Genomic DNA, 26,278 nt, shown 5'->3' with positions numbered 1-26,278 from the left:
AAGGTAGCAAAAGAAATCAGCATCACTTGCAAACATTCAGTAAAAGGAGGGTCAGAAGCTCTTTATTCTGTCAGCTGCAAGTTTGGGTTTTGTGCTGGAAGGCTTCTACACAACTACTGCTGGTCTCCAGTGCCACAGAAGGGCTGCGTGTGATGGTTCAGGATGTGTCCATGGTCTGTACAGTTTCATCCACCACCTCAATTTCCAGCAGTGATACATTTTCTGTGAGAACAGCAGTAGTTCCCTTTTCACACTTGTATCTGCCATGCCTGTGAGGAAAGAGGTGAAAATTAAGCTGGAAGATGGCACTTGTGTAAAATTTGAGAACTAATCAGCTTTCTCTAGAAGCTTCCTGTAAGAGTCCACAGTAAGTAGAGGAACTGTGCTTACTGCCAACTCCTGAGTGCTGAAGCTTCAGAGAAATGAGCATTTTGAAGAAACACACTGCCCTTAAAGAAACAGCAAACACTGGCCCTAGGGGAAAAGGATTTCCTTTAAACTCAGCTGTTTGGGCAGTGGGCAGAAGAGCTGTACAGCTTCTTGCATGTACCATACAAGTACATCATGGAGACCCTTCAGCTGCCTTTGGGGGGCTGTGATTTCACCACTTCAGCAAGGCATTTCTGCAGTCACCACACCTGAGGGTGCAGAAGCTACCCACTCCTCTAACTTGCCAATTTTGCTCTTTTATCCCCTTCTGCATCCTGAACACTACCAGTAGGACAAGGCCACATGATCCACACTTAAATGTAGCCTTGTCCCCAAACACTTGAACATTTATGACAGAAAACATCTGATTTGGTGTTAGTCTTAAGGAAACAATTGCCTCACTTCTGAGGGGGAAGCGCAGGGCAGTGTCACGTGGTGCACAACTCCCCCCATGTGCATTAAGAAAATGAACAGTAGTAAAATGCAGCTGTGCAGAAGGTTTTTTTGATGTGGCTTGCCAAATTGAAGAGCTCAGCATAAAAATCAAAACAACCTTGAATTTCTAAGTATTGGAAGTGGTTGAGAGGGGAGTGTTTGATTGGGAGGTTAGGAATGCTCATGTTGTTTATTCATACAGGAAATGGCACTCAGGTTTAGCCCAGCTGAAAACCTTGTGACTGCTGTGTTTAGCTATTAACTGTACCCTGTCCTTTCAGCACATCATGATAGATGTGACAGTTTCAATCTAGGGATCAAAACAGTGTCTGTGTTGTCCTGAAAATCTTGTATGTGCTGGGAAGGGCTTATAGAAAGAAAAAAACACAACCCAGCAGTCACAAGCTGGAGTTGAGAAGTTTTCTCCTGGTTTTTGGCTTTGTCCTGCAGTGAGCTGGTATTTTACAGAAGCTAATGACAAGCTCTGGTGCCCAAAACGGCTTTCCAAATCCCTACACCATCACTTTGCAGAGCTGCAGAGGGTACAGCAGTGGCTCTGGTGTTCCTGACACCACACAAACTTCAGCACCACCACAGAACGAGACTGTGTTGCTACCTGGTAACAAAACCCAGGTATCTGCTCAGTCACAAATGTGCACTCCAGAGCAGCCCCTACAACAGCAGGAATTAAACAGCTCTTCTGTATCCTTCACACATCAGCCTCTATCAACTGCAGGTACAGCCACTATGTCTGTTTTCTTGTTTAGAGACTACTCTGACAAAGTTTAGTGTAACAGGGAATGGGAATTGCTGGGGAGAAGCTGGACACTACCAAGCTCCAAGCTTACTCACCTGTCCCCCTTTTTGTTGGCTACATCGTAGGGCCGGATGAAATCCAGCTTGCTCTTGCTGATAACACAGATATCGATGTTGCTGCCGGAGCCCAGGTCGTTGTATATGCCAGCTGCGATGGCATCTCTCACAAGCTGTTTGGCTTCCTCTTCCTGGAAAAGTTCAAAAAGCTGTCAGTGCACAAGTGTTGGCAATTCACAGAAGTGTTTGTCCATGTGACCTTGGAAGCTGTGAGCTCTCAGAACAGTAACTGAGCTACCAGGGCCTTTTTAGTCACTAGGTACTGCAGAGCATTAACAATGGTGCTCAACAGTGGGACTGTCTGCAGGGGCCACCTTTTGTCCTGGTCATGATCCACCACCCCTAGGACAGATCAGACTTTTAAAGACAGGCAAGGAAGCAAAATGAAGATTTCTGTCTTAATGAACAGAGAAAATAAGTTTTACAGTTTTTATCTTCCAGGCTTTTGTGCCACCTGTATGCTGCAAGGTCCCTGTAGTGCCCTCACTGCAACAGCTGCATACAAATTAAAGAGCCACACTAGTTTAGTTACAAGACTTCCCCAGGCAGGGACCACTGAGTCATCCTCTGTAGTACCAAGATTATTTCTATGATCTTGTACCAGAGCTTGGTTTGCAGAATTTATTCAGCAATTTTAACTAACTGTAGTGCCAAGCAGCCCAGCCCTGTGCTGAGGCCAACTCTCCTAATTCCAGTCATTAACACAGGGGTAGAGGAGTTAAACCTACTGAAAATACTGGTCAAACTGGGTACCTCTGTCAAACACTACAATTTGTAGTTCTTAATATTTAAATGAAAAAATAAGGGGAAAAAAAGCATAATTTGCTACAGTTTTTCTGCTGAACATTTCAGCAATCCCATAGGCAGCTAAAGCAGAACACATACTCAGTACAGCTCAGTGCTGTGCTTGTTTCCAAAGCAGGCCTATGTCTCAGTTACCTGTCATACAAACATCATTTGCAACAAACCTAGACCAGAAAACCAGAACAGGAACTAAAGCTCTCTTCTGCATCTGAAACCAAGCAATAATCCTGCACAAGTTCTAATGTTTGCTTTCTTGCAGGCTTTGTCTATATAGTGTCTTTCAGAAGGGCAAGCACACAGCTGCTGAAATGCACATGCTGCAGCAAACAGGGACATTTGCTCGTTAGAAGGTGTGTAAAGGAGTACAGTGGTGTCAGCTTTACAGACAACCTTCAGATCAGCCTCTTCTGTATTTCAAATTCAAACTCTCCATTACAATATTAGAACAGATCATCATTCCTCCCCTGTAAGAGACATGAACGCTACCGAGGTGAGGGCGTCAGCAATACAAGTTTGGATGTGCCCGACTGCCGGTAGCAGCAGAGCAGAGTCATTACAGCTGCGCTGGCTCCCTCTACAGACCCCGGCAGGGCTGCTTTCTGCTTCCAAGGGAGTTACAGGAAACGGCACGTCAGAACCAGTGCTCTTAGAAATAATCAGCCAGTAAATCCTTAGTTTTGCACTGTAACCAAGGATGGTGAGCACAAAGAAATGCTGCGGAAGAACTTCCATGTGAAAAGCAGGTACAGACATCAGTTCTCGGCGCCTCCACATGCCCATCCTTGTGACAGGACACATTACTACCTGAACAAGCCCTACAGTTCAGGGTGGGGTCCTTTGCCCTGCACCCATTCACAGGGCCCTGTGTTACATGCCAAGAGCCACAAAACCATCCAAGGTATGTCCTGCATCCTCAGCTCCAAAGTAGTCCATACAGACTACAGGTTAGAGCTCAGCTGTCTGGCAAAAGTATAACAGATTGTGGATTGTGTCTGGATGGCTGTACACAGATGCACACACAGACATTTATTCTTTTCAGTCCAAGTACATACCAGAGCAAGTAACATGCCTTATTTTTCCTCAAATATGTATAAGGAACATGAGAACTGTGATTAGAGCATGCCTCATCCAGCAAAGAACATGGCTGAAACAGCTACAAAGAAATTTGGACCCTTGTTTTATCTTCAAGTCACTCCTGGCAGTTGCTGCTCAGCCAGTCCAACACAATCATAACTGACTGCTCAGTTCACCATGATCACTCAGTGCTCTGCTGGTATTTCACACCTTTGAATAATCTCCTGCCACTAGGCATCACAGTGGCATCACAAATGAAAGAGCAAATATTCACTGCTGATTGTGATAAACGCAGCTTTTTAACACTACCTTTGTTTTCAAAGCCTCGGTGCTCTGCTGATGTCCTGCCACATGAAACTCATGATGCTGAGAGACACAGCCCACCCCACTCAGGCAGCAGCTGCACACACCCCAGTGTACAAGTGCAGCTGAAGAGGAGCCCAAAATTAGCTCAGCTACCATCGTGTCTGCTCCCAGGGCATACTCTGCATTCTCCGATGGCCCTCCAGAAAAGAGCTCGGTAATAGCAGGATTCCTGTTCCAACAGCTTAATTAAGGGCTCAAGCAGGAGAGGGCCATTTTTTTTCAGCAGCCTAGAGAAATAGTACAAATTCTTATTTCATTCCCACTTTATCATCACTCTCTAAAAAAGAAACAAAAACACAACACAAACAAAGCCCCCTCCCCAAACACTCAGTTACACTTTCTACCAAGCTGAGCAGAACAAAAGAGCCAAGGTGTAAAAATAACTCCTGTGCCTTTCTGCAGTGGTTTTGGTAATAAAACTGGTGAGCAACTATTTTCTCATTCAACTCACAGAAGACTACTGTCACTAAGCTGCTGCATGCTAAGGGTATTCTAGTGCTATAGTGAAAGTAAACAGAATAAACCAGGATGAGCAGAACAGTACAGAACAGCAGATGCCTTCTAGAAGTTAGGTGGTAGCACAACCAGAATACTTTTAAGCTGTAATGTGTTAGTGTAAGGAAAGCACTGCAAAAGCTGAAGCAGACTAATGGGAGTTGTCACTCTCCCTTTCAATTTAATCTTTTTAGTTAACTGCAAATCTGAAAGTCCTCTCCATTTAAATTTTATGTGTTTAAAACATTTTCTATCAACTTTGTGTTATCAAAGTAGTTCTAAACACAGCCCTTGCAGCCAGGAGAGCTCAGCTGTAATTGCACTAAGACATCCACTATGCTGAGAAAGTCTAAACTCTAACCTCAGCTCTTTCATCTGACAGTGCAGCCTGCTTCAGGAACCTGCAATAATTTTAATTACAGAAACCCTGCTCCTCCTCCCTTTTACAATTTAGAAGGATGAACAGAATAGCCACAAGAAAAACTCCACAACATTCTTTGCTTGGAGATCCTGCAGAGGAAGTTCCAGCAAGGACTGCTGTTTTACAGTCAGAAAACAGGGTTAGGATGAAAAGTGCTGACAGTCTTAAGTACAGGGGCAGGAATGAGTCACTGTAATAATTAATCTTAAAAGAACAACCTAAAAGTTCAGAGTATATAAAAGCAGCACTTCCTGCTTTATGGTTGCAGAGACCAAGCTAACTGGGAATATCATTCTCTCGGGTCCACACTGCTGCCTAAATGAGATTACAGCAAGAGTGATTGCGCCGCAGTACAAGGCGGTTGTGACAAGCAGCACTTTATAGAGCTATCTGTTTGTCTCCATCACCACATCACACCATGTGTCCCTGGACTCCAATGTGCAACTCCATTTACCACCACATGACAAATGGGCAGCACTTGTAAAAGGCGCAAAGAGGTCCAGATCAGCCCTGTAATGGTCACCACAGATGTACCGGAGTGCTTGAAGGGGGAGAAAAGAGAGCCCCAAGTTCATTAAAGTGACCAGTAATGGATCTTTCAAAATGTGTCTTAGGAATAGTACAGTAAAGGCTAAAATAAATAACTCAGCATGGAAGGCTAATCTGAAATGGTGTTTGATAAATTATTTATAACACAGACAATTGTCTGCATTTAATATTGGTGCTACTGGTAGCATCTTTAAAAGATGATTTATGTCTGGTGATGCCATTAAGCTTTATATGGGCCCACTGCTGGCTATAAAGTCTGCTGAGATTTAGAGAATGAGTTTTAAACTGTCACTGCAACATCATAGTAGATAGAGCCTGTATTAAATCTTTACTTTAAACCTGTTATCTGGAGAGTTGCATTTTGTAGACACTCAAGAACTGATGGATTACCTCTTCACAGCTGCTATAGTGCAAGTCCCAAACAGCACCAATAAGGAACTTTTACACATTATTCTTGTATATGACTTGAATCAAGTTTCTCTTCTCACTTAAGCTATTTCCAGGCTTCAAATGCTACTGGAGGAAAAAAGAAAAGATACTTTCCTGCAGAAGCTGTGGGTATTTCTGCATCCCATTACTACTATCTTTACCAACAGCTTTTAAACAGGTTTGTCATTATGCCTCCAGCAGCAAAGGGAGCAGCTGCGACAGCTTTGTCAATATTATTTCCTCAATATTTTGTACCTTCATGAGCAAGTTTAACAGGAGATGTCTCTTCCCAATTAAAACTGTAGGAAGGACTTTTTTCTTAGCTTCTTATCACCTTCTGCAGGTCACAAGCGTGCTGTTAGGTGTGAGACACACAGTGCAGCTCTCCAACAGCAAAATACTATCAAGAATTTGAGGTACAGACAGGAAATAGGACAGACTGAATATCAGAGTGGGAGGCACTTTGGGTAAAAATACAAATCCAAATACTTATCACAACAGTTTGACAACAGAAGGATTTTTTTTTCCCAGATTATATAGAAAGTTGATCCTATTTAAGGTGAGAATCTGTAAGACTCATGAGAAGAGAAGTGGGGGGAAAGAAAGGCATAATCAAGCTTTAGGAAGAACAATGGTAATAAAAAAAATAGATCTATAAAGGAGTGTTGGGAATTTGGGCCTAGGAAAGTGATACCTCTTGAAGGACACACGCACCTCCAGAAGCATAATTACACTTTGGAAGAGCAATCAGCAGCTACAACATGTGAGAGGAAGTGTAAGCCTGCCTGTTGGGAGAAGTTGTGGAGGAGATCAATATGTAACTGGAAGCGATGCTAAAATCTGCTGGCAAAGCCTGAAGAGATAACAAAACTGAGAAGGAAAAGTACTTTGTTTCTCTTGTAAGGGGAGTTGAAAGGCTCCATTAGTGAGAATGGATTTGTTTTGGCTGCCCTCTGAGCCTGGCAGGGGGCTGGCACCTGTAATTTAAACCACTCATGTTTAACCACTCCTCACCAAAACCAAGTGTGGATCTCAAGCAGTAGCTCCTAAACCAGTGAATGACAAACCTGCTTTCCTAATTTTATTTAACAATAGATCTGTGCTACAATCCCAGCAGTCTGCTTTCCTCTGATCTTCTAACTTTCTTTTACCTGATCCAAGTAGCCAGTCTTTCTAGCTCTCCACTCACCTTTTTCCTCCAACACCTTTTGTTTGCACTCTGAGCAGTCACCATTGAAGTTAGAGGCAGAATGCCAAGATCTAACTCCAAAGGATGCAAAGCATGTAACTAGTATGTAGGATCAGGAGTCCAAAAAGCAAAACCCAGGATTGCACTGACTTGCCAAATGACCACAGCACAAAGAAGCATTTACAAGATAGAAGCTGCAAGCGGAAGGATTTAAAGCAATAATCACACCAAAGGGGTTATGAAAATCAACATCTGTGAAATAGCAGTATCTGGATGACATGGAGCAGTAAAACACAGAGAAGGGTCCTGGAAACAAGCACCATGAAGAGGAGTGGACAGCAATTATCAGAATGTTCCCAGAATGTGATGGAAAAAGTAAAATATCTAAAGATATCTGGGGCTAAGACTGCCATGTATAGGCACAAAGATGGCACTGCCTCCAATCTGCTGGATTTCACCCACGTGCTATCTTGGAATCAAACACTTAAATCCAGAGAAAAATAGACCTTCAATATTACATACAGCTTTAGTTTTACTGAACAGCTGTTAAGGACTAATATAAACAGAAATTTAGCAGTTTCTAAAGCAAAGTCAGGAGGGGAAGTGAAATAACTCTTATTACTTTGTGTGTTAAACAGCAAGGTTATGTTAAATCAAGGTAATGTGTATCATGGTATTTTCCAGTCCTCTCTCCACAGCCTTATTTAACAAGAAATTGAAATGCTCTAAATTCTCAAACATTACTTTCATTCACCTGCAGGAAGGCAAGTGAATGACTCAATATTTGCACAACAAATAGTCTCAAGGACTCAAAGACTATTAAATATGATTAGAATTTTCTCTCCAGAACACATGGGCTTCAAGCACTGTTGAGCATGCCTCCTGTTTGGAATGGTGACTTCAGATACTCTTGTCTAAATTCTAACCTCTCTGCAAGCTTTCAAAGCTGGACTTCCCCTTACAAGGAAGGGGGAAAAAAAAAAGCACAAGCCAGTTTCAGTTCCATACATTCCTGACTTCCTTGTGCAGTGGCACTACTACCCTGCTCATCACAGGGCAAAACCTTCAGAGCCACCACCACACAGTGCATTAAGACAAAACTCCAGCTTGCTTAAATTCTTGGACTGTGAAGACATCTGGATGAACATGCTTGCCTACCTCACAGGATAAATACAGAACAAGTACTTCTGTTGGGAAGCAACAATCTTCAATATGGCATAAGCAAAGAATTATGCAAAAAGACCTCAGCCTAGCACTGCCCCAGCAGTCTGGCTCAAGCTCAGCAATTCCAGTTTTTACACAATGCACCTATATTCCTTCATTAGTAGATCACAGAGCCAGAGATCAAGTAATTCTTCACTGCATTTGGTGTGGGGTTTGTTGTGAATGGTATGTTAGTACTGTGTATTTTTACATCTGTTTTCTACAAAGAACTTCTCAAATAAAATCACCTTAGTCCCTAATTATTCTTCTCAGCAATTACAGTTTTTCCCTGTTCTGATGGTAGATGCCTGCAAGCCCAGACTCACCACCACCTCCCCCTTTCTGATACACCACACAAGTATAATAAACCATGTTAATATTTCATACCACTGTGAAATATGCTGGAGTATCAATTCAACATCTGCTGTCTTTAGGGTACTGGTGCCCCACAGAGACACTTTCAATTTGTAATTGAGTTCTATACTGAATTAATCAGCAGTTTATCTTTTTTACTAAAATAATGTCTTTCCCACTAACCTGGATTTACATTAACAATTTATGCCAAATTACCTGCCAAGACAAGAAACTTATCTGATTGGGAAGTGCTATTCAGTAACATTAGCTCCTGTATGTCACTCCTACAATATGCTACAATACATGCTTCCAATGGCACTGAATTAAATTTCAAGCTCCTCTCACAACTACAGGATTTCTTTCAATACTCTGAACTAAGCATATGAACATTCCTCTCAATCCTTTAACCCATCACTTCTTACATGTGGGTGGAGTTCAAGGTCTTTTTCTAAGGAACTGATGTTCAAAATAAGAACTTGCTCAAGATTAAGAGATGTAAATTCTGCCAGCCTGCAAGTTCTGCTCTGGCAGAGCAATATCCTCAATTTTCTGTGTTGCTGCATTACCACCGAGTCCCACACTGAGCTTCAGCTACCAGGAAATAGCCAGATATGTAAACCATACCAAAATGACAATTCAAATTAGTCTGTATTATTACTGCACATCAAAAAATTCAACAATAACACATCTGCAACCAAATGAAGTAAATCTCCATCCATCCATGGAACTACCTTCACCTCTGAAGAAATCATGGAAAGGAATGAAGATCAACATTTGGTGAGGAAAAAGGTCTTGGGCCCTCTGGTGCTTTCTCCTAATACACCAAAATGCTCCATAACACTTACTGGCAGGGCAAGAGTCTCCCCAACAACTCCCACCTGCCTTCCACTCTCTGCCCTGCTTCCATCTACTCTTCCCTGCTCAGACAGGAATCACACTCTGGCTCCACAGCTCTCACCACAGAGCAGCACTCAGGCTTTGTATCACCTGAAACATTTTCCAGGATGTTCTCTGGTTGTAGGATATACAAACTGAAACAATTTAAACTGGAACACTTGCTCCTAAGAAATGCATCAAAGCTACCCAGGGCAGGGAAATGATCTCTTAACACAGAGCCCTGCTTCTGACTAGCTTGTCCACATTACTAGGTACAAAGTTTAAGTGTAACTTTCACGAAGGTGATGAAATTGGGCCTTAGTGCTTGATGAAGAGCAACAGTTTAAACTCAGGTATAATTTATTTCCCTTGATACAGTCTGTAAACAGAAAACTAGAAGAAGGTGCTCCTGGGTATTACTGCTAACTCAGCCTCATGTCACCAGTTTCCCACCTGATTTCTGCACAGAAATCGTGCCCTGATATATTCAGAAGGCACACAACAAATACTTCCGCAGCAATCCCAGCCATTCCAGAGCACATGAAGCCAGCACACCTTAGATCAGCCTCTTATTTCCTGTTTAACCTTAGTTCTGTAAAGTGTCACACGGAAAGCAAGTTTCTACAGAGTCATTTTAAGCTAACATCAAAATTTAATAACAGCATGATAAGCCTTTGTTTTCTGGATGACTGTCTGCACTAACACCTGGTACTTAACCATGGAAATTCAAGTCTCTAAAGGAGATAACAACACAGGTATCTAGTGAAAGCATGAAATCTGTATCACCATGTGCTCTGTCAGAAAAGGCAGTCAAGAAATGCCACTGTCTCAGTTATTGTCATTGGGTAGTGAAATACACAGATACACAGAGCACACAAATACTAAGTACTTATTTTTGCTCATGGAATCAGATTTCCCCCCCCCCCATTTACTTAATCACTGTGTTTGACACCACCAGGGGTTCAAGTATCTCAGGCAGGCTCTCCAGCTTAACTCTGATAGTCTGGCTTGATCTCTATTGTCTGCTGTCTGAGTTCAGCAGACAAACCTCCCAGCAAGTGGTCACCTTCCCATGGAGCCATTAAACCTCCGACTGTCAGCTGGTGGGATTAGCCTGCAGACTGCCACACCTGAGCCCTATGGCAGGGACACCGGCATTCTGATCACCATCACTAATGAATACAGAATTCATATGCAGCTTGTCATTGCTCCTGAGCCCAGAATCACACAGATGCAGGCTAAATAAGACTGATGAGACAATTATTGTTGAAGATTAGAGAGTTTTGACAGTTTCCAAAAATAGCTCAGTACTATTGTCAGTAGCTAACAAAAAGTAATTCCACCATATTAAGGGCAGTAGGAAATACGAGCACAGCAACGTTTGAATGGTTTGTGTGTCAGCTGCTTCACAACAGAAGCAAGAGACATGTTTTCATAATATTTTGTACTCTGCCTGATGTATTTTTTTACTGAAACAAGAGGTGCACAGTGAAAGTTGCACTTAAGACTACTTTTTACATCGATACAGCAAAGCTAAGCACACATCAAGCACTTGGAGAACAGCATTACCTATGCCTCAGCTTCACCCTGGAGATATGGGGCTGCTCAAAAGCCTGGCAAAACCAGAAACAAAACTATGGACCAGAAAAGCCTGAGTCTACACCTTCTGCAACCTGCAATTCTCTTCTTTCTTATTATCTCTTTGTGAACACACCTACTCTGACAGCTGCAACTACTCACTGAAAGGTTACTTCTCCTTTTACAGAGGATTACCCCAATCTGCCATCTGAACTGCTCACAAGATTGCTCCCTGACCTACATTTGCCAAAAACAAATAAGTTAGCAAAAGCAATCACTGCAGAATGATCACAAAAGCAGACCTGGCCAACAGGTGAAGGAGAAGAGAGCAAAACAGTTATTGGGACAGCATGGCTGCTGCCAGAGAGTGAATGCCCTGCACCAAGTGGAATACAGTCAGAACAGCCCCCTCTTTCTTTTAGTCTGTTCTTACTCCTCTGGAGTATTTTGTTTTCATTCACTGTCACTTGATTTCCTGTCACACTTAAAAAAACAAACACACACAAAAAACCCCTGCAAAGATAATTTTCCCCTTTATGGGGTGATCCATTTTAGAAAGAAACATCTACCTTTTCTTTTTTTTTGCAGCCACTCTCTGCCCCTGGACTCATTGCACTAAGACTTACTTCCCTTTCCTTGAAATAGTTCTGCTTTCTGTGGCTTCTACAGAGTCTCTTCCTTTTAGATCCTCTTTTCATTAACCCTGGGTTTGTTGATGAAACATGTAAAAGAGATGAAGTTACAAGCAGTCTGTTTCCCTGCTTAAACATGAAGCTCTTGTCAGAGGGCTACAACATAGCCTCACCACGCATCACGTAATTCCTCTACAGACAAAAAGCTTCCATTTCTCAAAACCCAGAAATCAAATACCAGAATAAAACAGATAATAGTCTGCCTAATCTCCCTAGGAATTCAACAAGCACAGTGAAGATAAACCCAGAATCTCAGTATTTAATACTGTAGACATTTTTTCCCTAGACCACAACGGTTTCCATACCCACTGACTCAAGAGTATTTCTTCACTGCTCTTTAGCACCAGAAGGCATGAATGCATTTGCAAAAAATCTACCTGTAAGGTTTAAAAACCATGTGGCTACTCTCTTGAAAGAAAAATTGGCTGCAATGAAAGATCTAAGCTCAAAACACTCTATTAGATGTGCTGTTCTTCCACTTACGTTTTTTAAGGTAGATCTATAGCTGCCCACATGACAGATTAATATTGTTCCACAGTAGTTAGGTGCTTGGCATTACATTTTTGAAGCATCTACAGGCCTTCAGGGCTGAAAGTGTTCACATCTTCAGCAATCTATAATGGTTCCTCTAGAGGCCAGCACTTGCTTCATAATGAAACATGCCTCCATAAATCAGACGGCAGAACTGGCACTTGGGTACGTCACCATCTATCTTAGCGCTTTCTCTGAAGGCTGGTGGGTAAAGATCATCTCCCGGCATTGCAACCAGGGAAAGGACCATCACAGTTGGCACTGATAAAGCATGTGCTACTTAAATCTGAAGACACACTAAGTCTATGGAAAAAAACACATCCTGCTGGTGTTAGCATGCCTCAGGCAGTGGTAGAAGCTTCAGCAACTCATCTTCAAAAGGCAGAGAGCCAGGGCTCTAGAAACCTGCAAAAATTGGCTAAGCCTGCAGTCTTCCTTTATTTTTTTATTTTTTTTAAGTTGAGCATCTTCAAAGTCTACAATTCTAACTGTAGGGCACAGCAGCTGCCACTGCAGATTTGATCCTCTCAGCTTTTGGCAGCTCTCGACTCGAAATTCTAGCAAAAGAATTTTTCAAGTTGCTATTATTGCCTGTCACGGATTTATAAATATTGTGCACTATCTGCTGTGGCACGGCTCTCCTGGGACACCAGTGCATGCCAAAAGCACAGCAGAATGAGAAACAGTTCCTATTCTTCAAATAAATGCTAATTTTTCCTTAACTGTGCTCACACGATGCGTTTGGTGATCAGCTTCAATAGTACAGAATATATATCAGAGGCAAAAAAGCTGATTGTCTTTTCCAGTAGTATTCAGCTGCTACTTTCATTAAGCTTGTTTAATTACATTCCAGATGCTAATTTGCAAGTCGATACCAGAGGGTGCAGGACAGTTTGCCTTTGAATCCTTCTTTTTTTTTTCCTGTGATGTGATGGTCTTGAAGCACACCACTACCCTCCAGTAGCCCTAGCAAGATATCCTGACAATTAGTGCAAAAGAAAGAGGTATTGATCTTGACAGAAAAATAGGAATCCTCTCCCCACTTTAGTAAATGAACCTCCAGGAATGCCGAGTTCACCAGCGTTGCCATTTCCTAGCAAGTGTTATGGGAAACACACAGAGCAGGCTTCGGATTTAGTTTCATTTCAGCATAAATATCATTTATTTTGTTGCTCTACTGGAACAAAAAAACCACACATCTGACTTAGAAGGTAAATATTTTAAGCCGGCAGCCACAACAAAATATGTTTAAGAGTAGAGCTGAGCTCTGCCACCTGAAACTTCGCCGGTGTAGTGACTGCAATTGCTAAGTTGTTATTAAGTGTCTCTAGTAAAAACAAAGGGTTAAGGTGCATGCAAGTCTCAGAGATCTAAATATCTATTTCTACAAATTGGTAGGCTGCACTTCTTCAGGCTTCTTAGAAGACTGAATAGCTGCTGCCATTTATGGTTGTGTATGAAGACAATTTAATTAGGATGACCTTTCTAAATAGGAAAAGCTGGAGATTTACCAATTTTTGGTGCCTTTTTTGGTTGCTCTTACACAAAGAATGACTCCAAATACAAGCCTGAAAACTAGCTGAGAACAAGATGAAATTTTTCGTTTCATAGCAGAGCTCTTTGACATTTTTATCTTTGAAAGAGGATTATTTTGCTGTAGCTGTTGATTCCAAGGATTTGTAGCCCATGTTTTCAGAATGAATAGCACACATGCCAAGAGCACAGTCACACCAGAGGCTGAAAAAGAGACTCTCATTCTCACAGCAGTGAGGGGAGAAGAAAAAAGTAGAGGCTACCTCTACCTAGTGGTTCTTCCTACCAGGCATCTAGTGCAACACTACACATAGAAAACATTTGAATGCCTATTAAAAACATTAAAATATTTCTGATGGCATTTATAAATCTACCAGAGGCCACAAGCCCAGCGTGTCACAATGCCCACAACACTGCAGCAACACAGGAATCCTGACCTTAACTGCATTCTCCTCATTCTACACACCCACAATTATTCCATCTGTACTGACAGAAGAGAAGCCACTCACAGGAACAACTGGGAAAGTGCTTATTGCTGACTCTTGGATTAGTTTAATGGAAAACTCTAAACAAGTTGGGTTTGTGGGGTTAATTTTAGATCAGTTGATATTACACATTACATTTCATCAGGAGATGTATGACATCACTTAATTGATCAACTTTAGAGGAACCCAGTGGACTTATGGGACCATCACCAGCATCTGAAGGGAGGAAGTGACCCACAACAGTTGCATTATGAAGATGAGGAACTTCTGAAGACCTTTTTTGCAATAAAGCTATTTTTTCCAGTTCCATGTTACTCAGGGATACTCACTAACTGTAAGATTTGTTACATCTGCATTTTAGACTGAACCAATTGCAACTGTTAGTGGTTTAATGGGTTCCATTTTCAGTTTTGGTTCAATTCTCATTGTTTTTCTTCATGATAAAGTTTTTAATCAGAATGAGAAGGAGCATCCACAGACAGTCTGAAGGGACTGGTGTGGTTTAAAAGAGGGCTTGATGTGACTAAGGCACTTCACAAAATAGGGCTACAGAAAGTCCTTTAATAGTTTTGGATTTTTTTTTTCCCCCCATCAACTGTCTGCAGATATCTGGATTTTTTTGTTGCTTTGTTTAGCAGGCACTGAACATGGTCTCACTAAGTGTAAGTAAATACTATAGATAATACATAAATAATGCACTGCATACACCCAGAACTGAACAGTTCATCCTGATCTTAATCAAGACACTCCAGCATTTAGCCCTCCTGAATGATTCTCTATAATGAACAAGGAAGCATTTTTCCATTCTTATCAAGATCCTCAGCAACACACAAGCAACCCACAACCTTAAGTCTTCTGATCATCAGCTTTTAGAAGTAGCTATTAGAAGTGCAGTTACTAGTTCTGATTATACTCAATCAACCAGAAATCTTAAATCATTTCATATATTAAACATTTTTTTGTTGATTTTACAATCATGCATTCTCTCTACAGGACAGAGAGAAGGATTGGCTACTGACAATCTGGAATATTGGCTATGCAAGAGCTGTTGAATTCCTGAAGTCAACTATAATTAGTATGTTGTAGGTGAAAAGCTTCCACATACGCTGAAATCACACAAGTGTATGAAGTGTTCCCATATATACATTTGCAAAAAGCTGTATTACCCCAAATTTTCTTCATCAGTTTATTTGCAGTAGCTGACATCAGTGTATTTGAAGTTCAGGGAAATTAGAGCAGATTAAACTTTAAGGCTTCAAACCTCTTCAATTCTTATGAGCATGAGGTCTACTGAGGTTTAAAAAAATAAAATCAAATTCCTTACCTCCATGTCAGGTTTATATTTATCTTCAAATACTGCCATAGCTGCTAGTGATCCAGAGCCTATGGTAACAAAATGAGAATACTTCTTTAGCCAGTATTTTGTAAAGACAACAAATACCAGAAGCACAAACCAAGCTAAGCCTATTTTAGTTTACTATACACTCCAAAGTATCTACTGTCTTCAAGTCCACCACCTAATTTAATCCTAAATGCACAGGTACTGTGCAGACTTGTCATGGTCCTTGTTCCAACAGCCTCTTTTTTTAACCATAAGATATGAAAATGAGGTTAGAAAGAGAGTTCACCAAATGCCAGTTTGCAATTCCCCCATTTTTCCTGTCCCACTTTTGTGCCTGGCCACGTTGGAAGGTATGTCACTTAGTACTAAGACACTGGGAATGAATAGATTGCTTTAACAAGCTGCCCTGGCACAGTCACCTTTACACATGGGGAGGAGTAAATCAGCACTGGTAACAGGGAGCTGGCTGCTGCCACCAGGTTATTTCCCTTATCTACTTTAAAACAGTTTATTAGGTGTTTACTTTATGCCATTATTTTTTACACTGAACAATAACAGCTGACTAGACAAAATGACAGATATAAAGAGTTTGATGTTGCTTCTCTTGAAGGATGCAGTGCCAGTGCAATACTGAACATCTCCACCCAAACACTGTAACTGCAAGTGCTAGAAATGTGCCTTCTGTAAATTAGCACAAAAAGCAGGCTGGCACTATTGGAAAGTGTAAACTTGCTTTGTTCAGAAGGAGTGAGTCCTCGGGAAGGCATCTTGTCTGTCTGTGGCCCTAACCATATTTCAGAGAGCACCACTTTTGGGGAGTGAGTAAAGTTACCCGCAATTTTTTACTCCAATTAGAAGATTTTTTGGCATTTATTACTTTTTAACTTGTTTTGCATACTGCTATCTGTTTAGCTGGGTCACAGAGAAAGCCATATTTTCTATTTAAAATGATTTGTGTATATCGCTTGACCACCTCAATGGTTTAGCAGAAGAAAAAGGCAGCGATTAAACAGTTTCAAATGAGGTGTCCTGCTGATTTTATCAAGTCTGCTGAATGTATAATGAAAAAGGAGAAGCTGACAGTGACACTGTTGAGAAAATACAGACTACCTTATCTGAACCATTTAAGGAGGTCCAATTATAGATCAAATTTAAAGGGTAGAAACAGCAGATTTACAGACACAAATCAATGAACATGGTAATCCCAATGAATATGACAGATATTCCTGTTACAGAATATTGCTGTGGTTGAGGATCATTACCTTTACAGTACCAAATACATCACATCTAAAAGCAGTAGGACACTCTAAGTGTGTACTTGTATTACAGGCAATGACTATTCATTTACACCTCGGAGCAATTCATGACTCCATTTTTTTTAAATGCTGAAACTGGGAATAAAAAAAAAAGATATTTTTATGCAACTAAAAGCAGAAATGAACTGCTGAGACAGACAGCTGGTGTCACAGAACAAATCACAGATAAAGGGAATCTTACTGGTCCTTCAAACAAGGTCAAAAACATCTTCCAAAACAAATACAGGGCTTGAACCTAAAGTGGCACTTGGTGCCATGGTCCAGTCATGAGGTCTGTGGTGACAGGTTGGACTCGATCTTTGAGGTCTCTTCCAACCTTAGTGATACTGGGATATTTCTTCTTGTGGAATGACACAGGAACATTTCTAATGAGGGGGAAATAAAAATAATCATCTGAGATACAGTCTCAGACCAAGACAATATTTTTACTAGACTCAAATGAAGGCCTACCATGAATAGCATGGGAAGCCTCAAAACCAGAAAACAATCTTACCCTTGTATAAGGGTTCTCTGAAAAAGGAATATAAAGACTGAAAAATGGGCAAGAATGAAGTATAAAAGGCAGCAACTGACAGAAATTACTACAGCAGCTGCTGAGCTAAACAAAAAAAAAGCACTCTTAATTTCTTAACTCTTCTACAGCATGTAAGAATTATCAATGAGACAGATATTGCAGTAATATCCTACACAGCTCAGACTGGATTCACTCCTCCAGCTCCTTTTGAAAAGAGGTTCCCAAAAGAACCCAAGGGCAAGATCTGAGTGATGTACAATGAAGAAAAAGGTGGAGGGCACAGACAGGACACCACCAAACCTTATGTTGCATTGTGGGAAACCCTGGACAGTATATTTGTTTATACATGGATTATCTCACTGTGTTACCAATCAGCCAATAAATGCCAAATCTAATGTTAACTTAAATAAATACATTTTAGGGCTGTTTGCATTTAAGTTTACAAAGAGCTGCTGAAAGTGTTAATTTGATTAAACCTACAAGTAGACATTTACATCTGAAAACCAAGATCCCAAGGAGGTTCGAACAGAACAGGAAGTAAGGCTGGAAAAGCTGAATAAACTCATTTGGTTTTTCCCTCTACTGGCCATAAATCCTGAACATAAGCTTTATAAGCTTGCCATTTTAAAGGTGCCTTAGCCAAAGTCTCACAGCACAGCTAAGCCTTCTCTGAAAGAGCAGGTTTTTGTAACCTTAAACAGCACAATGAAAATTCTTTACTCTTACTAGCACCAGATGCGAGCGCCATGTTTTGAGAAACACAGAGGTACACTTCGGAGTCTCCTCATCAAATCATCTGCTGTTTGACAACCGCAATACAAACTGTTTTTACAACATACTGGTGATGTGCATACATTCAATTGTAGCACATTAACTAAGAGAAACCCCTCAGCACCCATTCGCACTGCTGGTGAACCAGGGCCTTATCGCTTGACTGCCCACGCAGAAACCCAGCAGCAGACAGTTGCTTGTGAGCATAGTGGTGAACCCCACTACCCAATTACACCAACTTCCCTCAACTTGTCAAATCCCACGTGAGATCCAAACAACCTCACAATGTTCCAAGTAGTCCAACAGCCTTGTGAAAGCTATGCATTGTAACAGGAGAGCTGGCAATAAAATCTGTGAACTTAAGTAAACACTGGCAGTATGGTTTTCTTATTGCAGTACCTATAAAAGCACAGAAAACTAAGATATTAAGGGTCTGTGGAGAACTTGTTTGTATGTGGGAAACAGCTGTTCTCTTGTCCATACATTCAGTGCCCACCAATAATTCATTTTTAACAAGCATGCTTTGCCTTTAAGTAGGAACAAGCTTAACAATTCTCAAACATCTAGAGAAAGGTAAAATTCAAACATCGCTAAACATCATCCATTAATTGGGGATACACGTTCCCCCTCATACAAACAACAACTGATTGAAGTCATTACCATTTAGGATTCAGCATTGCTAGCCTCCAATCTATTAAGGCATTCAGAAAAGCTGCAAGATAATGCATCACTAAGTAGTGTCTTCAACTGAGCAAACCAGGTGGTTATCTTGGAGAACTTTAGTTTGAAAATAACACACAACCAGTGCATAATAGGATGCTCTTTGTTGGATTTTTGTTTTAATACTGGAACTTTATAACAGCTCTGTGTATGAGCAATAAGGGTGATAAAGTGTAATTGGTCAAATCATCATTTCTTTGTAACGTTCAGGAAAATACCCCTTCAGGTAGATGTTTGAGAATCACTGACTGCTATGAATGGTTACACTTCAGCCTTGGAAACAAGCTTCAAGGCAAAAAAAAAAAAAAGGTTTGTATCAACTCCAAAGAATTTATTATGTATGCATTTTAGATACAAATATTCAGGAAGTAATTATCTAGCACCTAATGCCAAATGACAAAAGAACTACAGATACCGAGATGCAAAGCTCTATTCTGATGCAAATGCTTTTCAGCGTGATAATTAGCATGGACCAGGTAAGTTATGAGCCCCTATGAGATTTTTCTTCCCCCCTTCAAGAAACATTGGTCATTTCTTAAGTTTTCATAGCCAAGTTATTAAAAAAATATACATATCTGGAGTCAACTGCAATAAACTCGCTTTAAAAATCCCATCTGGTCCTTTCTTGAGCAGTTGTACCGCTTCGGGATTGACTTCAAATGAAAGACAATTATAGATACATAGCAAAAAAAAACCCAGCTGACAATTTTCACTGTGTTTTGCAACTGCAGTAGCTTCTCTAAAACAGATGAACTGGATCTTTTACAGCAGACCATTCACTGAAGACAACTCCTTATTGCTAAGCACAGTCCATTTTCATCAGCCAAGGACCTGTTTGCTCCCTCAGCCTGCCACACCAGAGGATGTGCAGAGCCTTGAGAGAGCAACATTTAGCACTTCCCAATCCATCAGTGTCAGGGCTCCCTGACAGGGCATTTATTCACACACACTCATTGTTATTCAATTTGCTGTTCATTCTAGGTAAAAATTCAGTGATCTCCACAGCCCCATCGATTGGGATCATTTTTCACCCTGGTTCCTGGCTGAGGGGCTGGGTCTCAGCAGCAGTAGTGCTTGCTCTGCAGGATGACACTGCCAATGCGTGAAGAGCTGATTTATGAATATGAAGCAACACCAGTACCAGGGGACCTGCATCAGCCACCAGAGACTACTGGAACATACTTACTGTTTCCGAAAGCTGAACTACAGACTTCAACTGCTTTAATTTTATGCATGCATTTCATTATGTCTTGGCCAGAAGCTTTCCTAGACAAGCCAAGCAATCAGACGATCTTGCATCGTTTGCTGAAATCCAATTTTGTCCTTTGTCAGCATAAACAGTTTAATTTGATGTTTTCACTCCTGAGTAAGCACTGAGTATCTCTTAAATCTCCCTTGCAAGAGAGGACACCACTCTCTACCTCCCCAAAAACACTTCAGTGCATTAAAACAACCAAAAATCCAACACCTCAACCATCTTCCCTATTTACTCCTAAACTTTCAGAAACTAACAAGCCAAAAAAACCCTAAACTGATTTAATAAACTGCTCTTAGAACATGTGCAGAAAAAAAACAGACTTGTGTAAATAATATCAAAATACAATGCCAACTACTACCTCTCATTTATCCTGTGATCTTCTCTCTGCTGTCTCAGTTCTTTCATTTATTTGCATAAATTGATTGTTTACTAAAACATATCCTAGGCACTGGAAGAAGTATCAGTGTACTGGGTGTAGAAAGGTAAAGGGCAGTTGTGCTGAGAAGGGTTTTGTTTGGCAGCATGGCCAAAAGTAACATGCAATCACCAGATACACATCTGGTACAGCTGAAAACAACAAAGTTTAAACTACAATGAACTTAGTCTACTCACTTTCTGCTTCCTACTCTTTGTGAACTTATGCTGCTGCTGCTCTGTTAATTTTGTGGAGGGAAAGAGGAGTGGCCAGGATTTGCAGAAATGCCATACTTTGAAGCTCTAAAAACACAGGCATGAAAATAACCACACATATAAAGGAAACTGCGTGATTTTCTTCAAGCAGTCAACTGCTAGCAGCTCAAATCATAGCTTTACAGTTTACTACAATATTGGGCATAAGGCAATTAGAAGAATCAGACATTTACTTTTTATGTATCAAAGGCTAAACAATGACATCACATGACTGTTACATGGATTTCACTTGCCAAGAAGTTTGCCAGTTCCTGAGGTAATGGCACCATCTATGGGTTCAACACCACCTCTGCAGAATTTCCACAAGATAATCACAGTTCTCATTATAGTCAACCAGATGATTCAGGGGAACAGCTGCACTGCTTCAGCAGTGCAAAAATACAGAAGAAAAACCTTCAACATTTCCAAGAATATAGTAAACAGGTATTTTCTCTAGAGATGCCAACCACAGACACAGGCTGAATGTGATTTACTAATCCAACACACTTATTGTCAGATTTCCCCCCCCACCTAATATTTATTTGGACTCTAGATTACACTTTCACAGCTCTACCAAAACCAAGTTTTCATTTAAAAGTCATCCAAGTCTCAAATCCAAACCAATGCAAGTCTGAAATAATACAGTGATCACCTGTATTTAAGACAAACACATTTGCAACTCTGATTATGTTTGTAACTTTACTTTTTCCAGATATGTATTTTCTCAGTAGGGCATTAGCCTTAAAAGACACAGATGAAAGTGCTCAAGAATATTACTAGCTCAGAAGGCACTAATTCAATCTCTTACCAGTCTCTCAGTGATACTTCTTGCTATTTTTGACCCCAGATTATTGCCTATAAATCACAAAGGAATTCAGAACTAATCAAACAAGCTGGCACAAGTACTGAAAACATCTCCCCCTTTGCCAGAGACTTGGCAAGTTCTGTAATATTTCAAGGTGTGTCCTTCCCTTCAACAATGCCTGTGTTATTTCCCTTCTCAAAAAAAGTATGAGGATGATGGTGATCACTAAGGCTCTCCTTCAAGTCACAAAGCTTATTACAGCTTATTATTTCAGAATTCTTAGCACAGGGACTCTCCAAGTATCCCTCAATAATTAAAACAGAACAAGATGTCTAAAGAAGAAAATTATCTAGAGAATATGGACAAAGAATAGTTAGAAAACACAGGAGGTGGTTTAGCAAGATCACAGGTAAAGGGTATGTGCTCAAGTCACTTCACTACTTGAAATTATTGCTACTGCAAAGCAGTACAGAGTTCAAGAGTTTAATTCTCTCCTGCTAATCATTCCTCATCTCCTTCTGTACAACTGGAATGCTGCAAACTGTGCAGTGTTTCTGCTTTTCCAGTAAGAAAGACAAGACACTCCAGAAAAGCTGTATGTGATTTGCATCCTGCTACCAGAAAGTGCTCATTTCCACACTACTCCATAATCTTATTTATAGTCAAAAGCCCAGCAAATAAGAATGTATTTACCTAGATTGCATTTCACAATATATCCTGAACATTGTAATTGGTCTTGACAGGATAGCTCCTAACTGCCAAAAAAGCATGCAGAAATCTGTGATTTCAGCTTTCTGTATTAGCACCATTCCATTACTGCTACTACAGAAGGCATTACACAGACAAAGAGCTGAGACACTAACACCTAATAACCTGGTGATTAATGTCAAGTTGACCCCAGTAACAGAATTAAACTTCTTCATGGAGAAGCTCCATAGAGTAGTTAAGACCATTATTATATGAAGCAAGAAAACCAGGTGTTGCTTCACTACAATGAAGCACCTTGAGTCAAAGAGCTGCTGCTGTTTGAAATACAGAAATACAACAGTCCTAAAGGAGGAGCAAGGCACAGTTTTGTCCTAATGAAACCACAGAAGAATTTAGGCAGAATGTAATTCCTCAGGTGAGATTTCACATGAGCCATGAGTCAGGACTTTTGGGAATATCACAATGCTCTTGCTTTAAGGTATGCTGGGAAATACACACAGCAACTTTACTAGTATCAGGTTTCCAACAGCTTCACTAGTGTAATAGCCCATGTTTTTAAAGTCTTAGAAAAGAAATATGGGGACAACTTTCTCTTGGAAGTCTGAAGTTTGTACAGCTCCCAGGAAATGATGGAATTTAAGTAAAAACACTTTAAATAGTGCTTTGAAATGTTCACCCTTTTAACCAGGCAGTTGTGTTACGATTCTGAGGGAGCATCACTTACCCATGGTGACATAAGGCAGTTTGTCAGTTGATCCATGGGGGTATATGCAGTAAAGGTGAGGTCCTGTCACATCAACTCCCCCTAAAACCAGGGCAGCACCAATGTAGCCTTGATACCTAGGAGCAATGTTTACACATGAATCTGAAGGGCCACAGTAAAGCTGTGGTTCTGTAACACATTGCAAGCTTGTGAGAATTTCTCCACAATCACACCAGGTACATCTCTACTTGCAAGACTACTTGTCCATGAGCAGTACTTTAAATTAGGAGATTGATTAAAATATGGTGTATTTCAGGATCAAACAGAACAAACACTGCACAAGCAAGCAGGCTGGATGATACATTTGTGCTAACAGGGAAAGAATTCAAATTAGTTTTGAAGCCTTAAATGAAATTTCTGTATCTGCAATTAAGTTTTTACTCAGACCTCAAACAAAACTGAGTCCTTCATTTCCACCAGGAAATGCTCTTGGCTGCATTAACTTCATTTGGTTTGCAATACACTTAAAAGAAAAAGCAAACTGCCCAGAAATGCAGCATTAAGTGGCTGAGCTGAATCACAGCTGCTTGTCTCAGTCACTTTGTTGCACAAAGCACATCCTTTTCATCGCTGTATTTCACCTTCCTGGAGACTTTCCAATAGCTTGAACAATGTATGTTTAACTGTAACACACATTTCTCTCTCCTTCTATTTCAATACCATTTTTATTTCTGCAAAAGGCAGTGCCAACTGTCCTGGAACACTGAAAGTCTGGACAGTACACCCTTGATCAAAGGGAGCGTATCTGCATCATGCTGCTAGTTGGGAAGTTCAGCTGCCACCGACTTGTGGTCAGTCAAGAAATCAAAAGGATGTCTTAGGATAACTGAAGCACAACTTTCAATCATTTTACTCATTTATCACCCTGTAACATCAGCAGACTTCTCTATTAACAGCTATAGGCTTCCAAGGGTTGAACACTTATAGTCCTTTGAAAATAAAACTCATTTTGAGATAGTCACATAAAATTCTCAACTTTACAAGCTTGTGTGTTCCAAGATTATTACTGGTCCAGCCATCTCACCACAGAGACACATAACAGATGGGTGTGAGCAACAGTTTAAGAAAACTATTGTCCATTTATTTTTGCCTTGTAAACACTAGCAACAAGGTATAACTGTAGTAGCAATTCTCTAAACGCCACAGACTTAGTTTTTCTTTCATTTCGAAAGAAGCAAATAAAGCAAAGAGCAATCATTAAATAATTCTTGTTATGAAGATTAAGGAGGCCAAGGAAGGTTTTAACAGCAGTGTAAATAAACAAGAAACCCATTCAGTTACCTGAAGAGCATTTGCTTTAGCATTCGATTAGCTGTGACAACCCTTGGAAGTCGTCCAGTAGATAGTGAATGGAGCTCCAGATTGGAAGAAATCAACTGAGTTGTCATTTCAGTGTCTGCAGCTGTTCCTGCACCACAGCAGCTGGAAAATATTAAAAGCAATTTAGGAAAAGATGAGCAGAGAAGAAACACCTCTGCTTTATGCAACAAGCAGAACCCATCTTGTTGTTAAACAGGAGAAATTAAGCTCTCCCTTAAGCCAGTGTTTTCAGAGCACAAGACAAGATAGCCTAAGTGTGAATGAAATGCCAATAGTCACCAAGCCTTGCCAATAAATTCTCATTTTAAATCACACCTTAACATTTGCTTTTTGCTAATATGGCTAAAAATGCCAATGCTATGACCAATACCATTACACAACAAGCAGTTTTAACACTTACTAGATATTCGGGGAAATGAAGTGTATTTTCGAACAGTTCTTGTCAGCAACAACCATTCCTTCAGTTGCTCTCGTATCTGCTCCAAGGACGATGCCATCCTACAGAAAGAGAGAACGATTTCCAAAACCTCGATCTCCAAAGCCGATCTTCCTGCAAGATTACCAGGGGCAGGAGGTGGCTTGCTGTGGGAGGCCGCAGGAGCTGTCTCCGCACAGGCCGTAACTCGGGCCGCCGAAGATGACTCAGCACCACGGATCCTCCGCAGCGAGCCGTGCCAGGCCGCCGCTTCCCGACAAGGTTGCCATGGGGCCGAGAAGCCTTGCCCTGGACCGGCTCAGGAGCGAGGGGCGGCCGCGCCCCTGCCCGGCTCGGCCCAGGCCTGAGGGAGAAAGAGCAACCCGGCCCCAGCCTCCCAACCCGCCGCGAAGCATCCCGGAGCCCGCCTCACCTTAAAGACGATGCCAGCGATGGTAGTGCCGGTCTTACGGGCGGTTGGCAGTCGCAGGCCCTTCTGGACGAGCTCGGCCTCCAGCAAGGCGTTCCTGAAACACAAGGCGGGAAGTGAGGCCGGCCGGTGGGCTTCCCCTGGCCACAGCCCCAGCATCCCACGGGCTTCCCCTGGCCACAGCCCCAGCGTCCCACTGCCTCCCGGATCCGCACCCAGCCCCAGCGTCCCACCCCCGCCTCACCGAGCACAGTTGTCGAAGCTGAAACCACCACTGGGCGCCTGCAGCACGGAGACCGCCGCCATCTTACCGCTCCGACAGGGACGGGCGGTGCCTGCCGAGCACTTCCGGGTCACCGCGGCGGGGCCTGCGGTGACCCCGCCTGCCCCTGCCCCGCCCCTGCCCCTGTCCCTATTGGTAGCCTTCGAGATGGCGGCCGGGCTCCGGCTGGCGGTGTTTAGGGGTTCGGGCTGGCGGTGCCTAGGGGTTTGGGCTAGCGGTGCCTAGGGGTTCTGCCTGGCGGGACGGACTCTCCGGAGTAATCGGCACAGCTCCGAGGGTTTGGACATCGCTGCGGACCTGAACCTGGCTTTGGCTCCGTAACTTTGGTTTAATTTACACCGAGCAGGTGATACCGGCCCCGTGCCGTACCACCCAGCGACCTAACCCCACCGCCCCGTGTCCTCCTCCGACGGCCCTTCCCCCTGGGGACAGGACTGGGGCAGGACAGGATCAGAAGATATGCTCCTCCGGGCTTTTACCTGGGCTGTCTTGTTACGCTTTCCTTTGCCTTTCTTTTGCCATCTGTGAACGCAAGCAGTGCTGTGCTTACCGGGTTGTAGGGCTCGTCTAAGGGGTTTTCTGTAAAGCTTGGAGACTTTAAAAGAAAATAAAAAATGGTGATGGACAAAAAAAAGGGGGGAAACCCCC

At 41.8% G+C, this 26,278-nt stretch overlaps 1 protein-coding gene across 1 annotated transcript; it reads right to left on the bottom strand.

Annotated features, from left to right (window-relative positions):
* Window positions 1-35: 35 nt before the first annotated feature.
* Window positions 36-25,700, bottom strand: PSMB7 (proteasome 20S subunit beta 7). The gene is made up of 8 exons (XM_068155764.1): window positions 25,592-25,700; window positions 25,351-25,444; window positions 24,903-25,000; window positions 24,464-24,604; window positions 23,144-23,259; window positions 15,641-15,699; window positions 1,717-1,868; window positions 36-269 (listed from the first exon to the last, which is right to left on the bottom strand). The coding sequence occupies exons 1-8, from the start codon at window positions 25,651-25,653 to the stop codon at window positions 158-160; spliced, it is 834 nt and encodes a 277-aa protein (XP_068011865.1). The 5' UTR covers window positions 25,654-25,700; the 3' UTR covers window positions 36-157.
* Window positions 25,701-26,278: the final 578 nt, after the last annotated feature.

The sequence above is a fragment of the Melanerpes formicivorus genome, unplaced genomic scaffold (assembly GCF_026170545.1).
Source record: "Melanerpes formicivorus ecotype bairdi unplaced genomic scaffold, bMelFor1.0.p_v2 SCAF_33, whole genome shotgun sequence".
In the NCBI taxonomy this organism is placed as follows: Eukaryota; Metazoa; Chordata; class Aves; order Piciformes; family Picidae; genus Melanerpes; species Melanerpes formicivorus.
This window is presented reverse-complemented; position numbering and strand designations above follow the sequence as displayed.

Excerpts from the sequence above, each read along its gene's own strand:
- PSMB7 (XM_068155764.1), bottom strand. The coding sequence starts at position 25,653 with ATGGCGGCGGTCTCCGTGCTGCAGGCGCCCAGTGGTGGTTTCAGCTTC. Across the intron at positions 25,445-25,591 it reads AGCTTCGACAACTGTGCTCG|GAACGCCTTGCTGGAGGCCG; the intron begins GTGAGGCGGGGG and ends CTTGTGTTTCAG. Across the intron at positions 24,605-24,902 it reads TTCATTTCCCCGAATATCTA|CTGCTGTGGTGCAGGAACAG; the intron begins GTAAGTGTTAAA and ends AATATTTTCCAG.